Consider the following 7,649-nt stretch of genomic DNA (forward strand, 5'->3'; position numbering starts at 1 on the left):
CTAAATTTGGCTTCTTAAGAAGAGGCGTGATCACTGCTTGTTTGAGACATATAGGAACACGGCCACTGTCTAAGGATCTGTTTATAATAGCCAGTACACTAGGGCTGATAGTATCTAATTTAATTCTAATTTTATTCAATAATTTATACTAAAGTGCAGAGTATTCCAAATTGTTATATTTAAGGGATGAAGTAGTGAATATCAGAAGAAAAGCCCAAAGAAGTAAGATGTAAGCAGAATGCAAGGAAAGGGGAAAAGCAAAAGAATCATAAGAAAGGAGAAAAAAAAGAGTAGAAGTAAGCCATCACAGTGGGCACAAGGAATATATGAAGGAAATGTACTTCCCCCTTAAGTGGTGTTTACGTCTAATAAGAAAAGGTCAAATAGACTTATCCATTATGTCACTCATCTATTGTGTCATATGTTGTTGTATCAACCATAGGTCAGGTCAGGCTAAGTCATCGTGACCAGTCAGATAAAAATAGATGTGTGGCAAGACAAGGATTTCACACCTTTAGAACAAATACAGCAAAACTAGCACTTTCAAATATTGTATCTTACATATTACAAAAACACTTTCTGGAAAAGAACATCTACAAGTGTTAATGACTAATTCTGAGAAACATTATTACTCAGGCAGTAGTTGAATGATGTGCAATATCTAACAAACACCAGTAAAGAAGATATATATGTACAGTATAACACACATATTTTTGGAGAATACTACAAATATTAAGTATGAACATAAATCAAACAAAAATAAAAGATAAACACAAATGAGTAACAGTAATGAGTAAATAACTTAAATATGAATATTTGATGAGGATTAATATAAGAAGCATAAATCAATAAGTCATAAATTAATACATGGATATGAAAATCAAAGAAATTATAACAACATCGATTATTGGATACACCAAATATATTATTCTTATTTTTAATAACCTCTAAAACAAATAGGCTTATGGTAATTAAAGCATCATATGACATATTAATCTCCACTCGTTCACCCTCAGGGTCGCGCATTGCCAGTTGGCTACCAAGTTTCTCTGTGGAGGTCATGCACACCACCAACATCCTTAGTATCGCACAGGCCAACAACTCGCAGCTCAATGCCATGGTGAGTCCTTCTGCTGGCGTCCAGCATGTTTACAAACAGCCTCATCTGTTCTCCACATGTTATAAACTTGACTTTCCTTGAATTTCACAGGCCCATCAGATCCAGGAAATGTTTCCACAGGTCCCTTACCATCTGATCCTGCAGGATCTGCAGCTCACTCGCTCTGTTGAGGTCACCACTGATAACATCCTGGAGGGCAGGATCCAGGTGCCTTTCCCAACACAGGTGAGGTTAACACCTCTACCAAAAGGTGTTTATTAGCTGCTGAAATAATATATTGCTTGCATAGAAACTAATTTAAAAGCATGTTTCTCTCCTCTAGCCTGTGGAGCGCACACCCATACAGGTAAACACTGCTCCTGAAGATTCAGCAGGTGCCAGCAGCAGTTCAGAGGTTGCTGCCCCTGAGATGGAAGACTTTGAGGTGCGGGGGAGCCGCTTTTCCAAGTCCGCAGATGAGAGACAGAGGATGCTAATGCAGAGGAAGGAGGAGCTACTCCAAAGAGCTCGCAGGTGAGTCTCACTATAACTTCTTAACAAGTGTGAGCTGAACAGCTTGTACTGCTTTGCTCTGTTTTGCATGAAACAGTTAAGCCGTCTTTTCACAATCGCCATCATCATTCGCATTTGTTGCTGCATTTCACCCCCTAGTGGCCTTTGCACAGAAATTTCAAGTTCATTGTTTATTCACTGTGGTTGAATGAATTGTCAGTATATCCACACAAAACAAATGTCCACCAATACGTTTGAAGTAGCAGGTTTTCTAGTGCTAATAAAGGTCACAAATTATTTAATTATTGTTTCGGAAAAAGTTATTTATAACCACCCATTTTTAAAGAAATAGTGTTTGAAGAATAACATTTTAGTGGGAAAACACCAATCTATCTGTTTAGATTATGTAACATTCAGTTGGGTGGTCACATGGTCTAGCAGCAAAAGTTCAAATATTTTAACACAAACAAAGCTCACATCGGGTCAGAAAATTCTGATCCACGCAGCACTGGTACTACTCTGTTGAAAATAAATGACTTCCGGTCTGTCATATGTCAGAGATGGTGAAAAGCTTTACAGTATCTTCAATGATCAGTGGGAGTGCCCCAAGGCTTTGTTTTAGGTCCGGTTAAGTTTTAATATAACACTGTTCTCTCTTTGTTAGACGTTATCTACACAAAAAGTCTGATGAAGGAGATGTGTTTTATGCTCCTGCCGCTGATACTGATGATGCCATGCCCTTCATGGAGGATGAAGACTCCGATTCAGTGACCTTGAAGCGTAGACGACTGGCGGCCGCAGCCGAGAGACGCATGCAGATGCAGGAGCCTCCCCCATTTTAAATACAGCAAAAACATGCATGATACACCTATGGTACAGCCATGCCGTCATTCAATTTTGGGCTGATCAATGCACATTTGTGCTAGATATATGTACCCATCAAACATTTCAGTTCATTGTCCATTGAAATAATATATGGTGTCATTGCCGCACCAGTGAATTATAGTACAGTTTTGGCAAGCATCAAATAAAAGAAAAAGACACATGCATCTTTCATTCATGTGTCTTCCATATGACAACATTTTTTAAATGTTAGTACCTAAACAAGAGCATGGTTTGGACCGCTGTTCATATAAGTAAAAAAAAAAAAAAAAGTTAAGAGTTTGCATTTCTTAAACGTCTTTGTACGAATCTGACAATTTTAATAATATTATGTTGCGTACTAACAGTTTGACTAGAGCTTAAGCAACAAACAACATGCTGGGGTTGATCTGTGTGGTGAACTTTGAGTTTCTTTCTTTTGCCAGCGAATATCCACACGATTTTGCTGCTGTTTAACATTAGAATCTGCCTTTAAGTCGGTTGGCTCATGCGCTCGAAAAGAGACAATCTTGCAAGTTGGAGCCATCTCTTACGCTTGCAATGCCATCCCAGCATTTTAGAGTTTCCGAAGACCGTTTAAAAGGAAAGTGGCATAGATCCTGTCTGTTCTCACATTGTTGTGACAACAAATTGCTCTGTGCATCATAAAAGGTGTTCATTTAGTCACATGATCTTGTTTCTCTAGTGTTGTCATTCCAAACAGACATATTTAATTCATCTCTTATTCTGAACTTGTACTGGTGGTTATATAGTGAGGAACTGTTCATTTCCTCTCTCTGTTTTGTGCTGCAGTAAAGGAGAAGCTTACGGTCAGGGTAGATGTTGCGTTTAATTTAGTGAAAGTCTGTTCAATGTTGTCCTATTGTAATTTTCACACAACTTTTTCATTAGGTTCAAATTAAATGGAACATCTACGCTGACTAAGGTCCTTTTGATTTATTCACGCATAACACACGGTTATGGTCATTAGGTCAGTTTTGTAGCTTTTTCGTCAGCGTTTTATTCTGTTTGTATTTGAATGGTTTTAAAGACATTTATTACTCAGCGTACTAATGTACTAATGCCTATAAATGCTTGTTTTTTACTGGCCCATAGCATTCATAATGCATTTTCACAGGATTATTTGGCATGGACTCTGCAAACAATTCAGAATCTTGCATGTTGAGTTTGACGTGAACAAGTTTTTCATGTAACAGCACGTGACTTTTAATTTGCATTTGCCTTCTGTTAAATAACCGTAATCTCAAGTTCAACCATCATAACTATGGCCACGTATACAAGAACTTATTGGCTTGATAGCCTGTTTGTCGACCTTGAAAAAGAAGTACATCTTCAGAATCGTCTGATGTTTTACACTGTGAATCTATTCTATCAAATATTTTTAGTGTCACATGGATGTTTTGATCTCTCTTTTGTTTTAACCTTTCATGTGGCCGTCTTTTTCTATGCATGAAATCACTGACTCTTTGTGTTCATATTTGTTTCCTGATCAACTTTCCCAAAGACTATCCTAGTGATTCTAATGAAGCTGGTTGTTGTGATTGTAATGACCGCAGGTGGATGTAGAATATGTTTGTTTTGGTTGCACAGATGCACCTTTCAGCAGTATTTCTTAAAACATGTATTAATTAAATGTCCACTGGAGTGATTCAGATAATAATACATAATTTGATGGGCGGTCAAGCTGTTTGCTGGAAACCAGAGCGGGAAGCATTGGATTGCTTTATGTACACAATTCATTCGTCCGTGCCTCAAATCTACAGTGGATCAATAATAGTTTGATTTGTGTAAATAATTTTGTAATAAAGACTGTAAAATACATGTGAAATTACCCTGTACAAAATAAAAGAAGCTTTTACCCACATTTCCCAGTGTCCCGGTGTGTTTTCTGTTGAATATATACAAAAACACAAGGAACATGTAAAACATTACAGGTGGCAACCCTGAGATACAATATTCCAATTTTTCACGAGTCAAGTCTAGAAAAAAAAAATATATTTTAATTCAGCTTGACTGTTTCAAATTCATAACACTACAAAACCGATTTACTTCAGAATAAATTACATTTTGAGGTAAATGTATATACTAGCAGTCAAAAAATTATAGTATTTTTAATGTCTTTTTTTTTTTTTTTTTAGGAAAATAGGAAACATTTCAATTTAATATATTACAATAACTTTGCAATGCAATAGCGTTTCAAAACATTAGCTTTATACTTTTTACTTGTATAGCTTTAACCTTGGTGACCATAAAATACTTAACATCTGTTTTGGCTGCAAAATTTGGTTACCGAAAATAGAAGAAAGAAATTCATACAGGTTTAGAACAACACGAGGTGAATAAATGATGCTAGTTTTATTTTATTTATTTTTTTGCTTTCATTCATTCATTCATTCAAAGTTAAGGGCATGTAAACAGTGTGAAGCTGTGCCATGTGTGTTGATTGGCACTAGAGGGCGCCACAGATCCATCTGCGAACAAAATCTGACATTTAATCTGAACCGAATGTTTGCTGGAAACTTCAGATGGGCACCAAATCACCAGAATATAGGCCTATACTTAAGATAAAAAGACACTTAATCAGACTTAATTGCGTTATTTTATATTCTGAAAGTAAATACGATTAAATGCAATTTACAAATCTAAAGCTAAGAGCACACCTACTTGCAATGATCAGTTAATTTGATTAAGTGTTCAGCTGTATTCATGTATTGACTGAGCTCAGTCTTTAATGAAGAGTTCATTGATTAACGCTTTAGCAGCCATCAGCTCTGCTCATAAAAGAAGAGCTTTAGCTTGAGGTCATTGATATTTGTTACTGACATCAGTTAAGCCCTAACAATAAATACAGTGGTGCATTTGGAATAGACAGTCTTATAGGTTTGGAACAACACGAGAGTGAGTAAATAACGATTTGCTTTCATACGGAATAGTTCACTTTGGGATCAACTGCCTTAAATGGTTATATAAGTTGAGAGGTTTAAGGCAGCAACATCTTTCATACACATGTGCATAACTTTTATTTCCTTATAAACACACTAGCATTACTCTATCACAGATAAATCTATATTTACACTTTATAGGCCTAATGAGCTTGAGTGAATATCATATACAGTCCCTTAAGTGCTATTTCGTAATTGTTCACTTTCTAGGACGAGTCAAGGACAAACAAATGCATACATTTATGGGTTAAGTGCTTTTGCTCTTGTCTGCATACATTGTGGTGGTAATTAATGGGTTTGTTCATTTCCGGCGAAGATCTCAAGAGGATTTCAATTTAGTTAATCAATAGATAGTCAGTTCAATTATTTTTAATGCTCAATGCACTTCCATGAAGTTGCAGTTACATTTTTTAGTTTTTTGTTAATATGTAGATGTTTTGAAATGCACATTTTCACATTGAGATTATTAAAATTAACTGTATCTGATAGCTAATTAAAGGGGTCATATGATGCGATTTCAATGTTTCCTTTCTCTAATCATCGCTAAGGCTGGACAGGGCATCATCACAGTATGGTAAGGCACGTAACATTTCCATCACACGCTTGAGGTATTCGGCCAATCACAACGCACTGGATAGCTGGCCAATCACAGCACACCTCGCTTTTCAGAAAGATGAGCTTTGTAAAAATCGACGTGTTTCAGAAAGGCGGGGCATAGAGGAGAAACAATAAAAATAATGTGTTTTTTGAACCTTAAACATTTCATTACACCAAATACACAAAATAATGTTCTTTTTAGCAGCATCATATGACCCCTTTAAAACATAGGTGAGAGTTGTCACATTGGGAGTTAAAACATCAGACATAATAGAGAAGTCAGTTTGCCCAGGCCAAAACAATGGGTTTTATTTTGTGTTGTACTTTTGTTTGTACTGTTTAAATTTTGCTGAAAATAATGTTTAATGTCAGGTTCCTTCTAACAACTTTGTGGCATGCTGTCAGGAAAAAAAAAAATCTAAATACTGTACATCCCTTTCCTTTACATAGTTTAACTTTCACAAATAAACCTACCCTTAAAAGTAGGCTACTCGCTGAAGTAGAACATGTGTCATCTTGCTCTCTCCAAATGCCTATTTTTAATTGGGGGGGAAATGTGTTCATATTTAAAACACAGTGAATATTAAAAAAAGAAAAAAGAGAAGGAAATAAAAAAATCTGCATTTAACTCCATTTAATACTGTCGTGATTTTTAGATCAGGCAGCTCTACTGAAAAATGCATGTTTGTGTGACGTCAGACGCATCTGTCATAACGCTGGGAGATGTTTGAGCTCGCTGGCGGGTTGAAATGTTTCCCCTGAGTGCTTTTACTCCGGCAGAAATCAATAGCGGCTCTGCTGTCACCCTCTCAGCTCGGCGACTGCTCTTCAAGCAGGTTTGATGTGTCACTTCAGCGCTTCTCACGGGGACTAGCGAGAGCCGTCACTAAATCACGTCAGGTTTCTCTCTGATTTTCGCGGCTGTTCTGTCGCTTTTCCCGCGCAGCGCGGATGGGAGTGAATCAATAGGAACTTTGATTTCGCGCCATCTGAGGTACCAGCGCGCAACTTTGAATGCTTCCATTACCTCAATTTAACCTTTTTTGAGCTGAAAGCATAACTTTGAGAGGCAGCTTTTTTCTCTGTAGGTTTTTAAAGTTTTAAGAAGTCAGTTAACATCATTTTGTAGAGCAAAGCCACACATCAGAGTTCAGAAATGATTGACGTTATAAGGCTTCGTTTTGTCAAATGAAAAAGGGTTGTTCACCCTAAAATGAAATGTCATCATTTATTCATGTCGTTCAAACCCAGTATTATTTTCTTTCTGATGTAAAACATGATGTCCAAGCATCTCTTTCATAAAACAAAAGTGGATGGAAGGCCCATAAGGTCAGGATGACTCATATCAGTATTCCTGTTCCTATTAATCATGTTCATGCCTATAAAGGGGTGTGAATTTGAAAGACAACAAGGGCTTCTCAGTTCTAGCTCTCACCGCCTTGCAGATGTGTCCTTTATTTTTGCAATGTTTGATCAACTATTGGGACAAAGGGCTGGAGAACGGAAAATTAAATAAATGAGGAGTCATTACAGCTCAGGGGAAGTTATGAGTTTACCAAACTTACATATATATAGCACACAAAATGTATTGACTCCTGTTAAGATACTTTTAAAGG

At 36.7% G+C, this 7,649-nt stretch overlaps 1 protein-coding gene across 2 annotated transcripts in view; it reads left to right on the forward strand.

Moving 5' to 3' along the window:
• LOC107752457 (E3 ubiquitin-protein ligase AMFR-like) overlaps positions 1-3,808 on the forward strand; it is a 14,493-nt gene extending 10,685 nt beyond the window's left edge. For both annotated transcript variants that reach the window (XM_016568431.1, XM_016568429.1), the window contains 4 exons: positions 1,017-1,120; positions 1,211-1,345; positions 1,443-1,633; positions 2,277-3,808. In XM_016568431.1, coding sequence (XP_016423917.1) covers positions 1,017-1,120; positions 1,211-1,345; positions 1,443-1,633; positions 2,277-2,454 — 608 coding nt within the window. In that variant the 3' untranslated portion in view covers positions 2,455-3,808. The remainder of the gene's footprint in view (positions 1-1,016; positions 1,121-1,210; positions 1,346-1,442; positions 1,634-2,276) is intronic.
• The last annotated feature ends 3,841 nt before the right edge of the window (positions 3,809-7,649 follow it).

The sequence above is a fragment of the Sinocyclocheilus rhinocerous genome, unplaced genomic scaffold, assembly GCF_001515625.1.
Source record: "Sinocyclocheilus rhinocerous isolate Xijiao unplaced genomic scaffold, SAMN03320098_v1.1 scaffold921, whole genome shotgun sequence".
NCBI lineage: Eukaryota > Metazoa > Chordata > Actinopteri > Cypriniformes > Cyprinidae > Sinocyclocheilus > Sinocyclocheilus rhinocerous.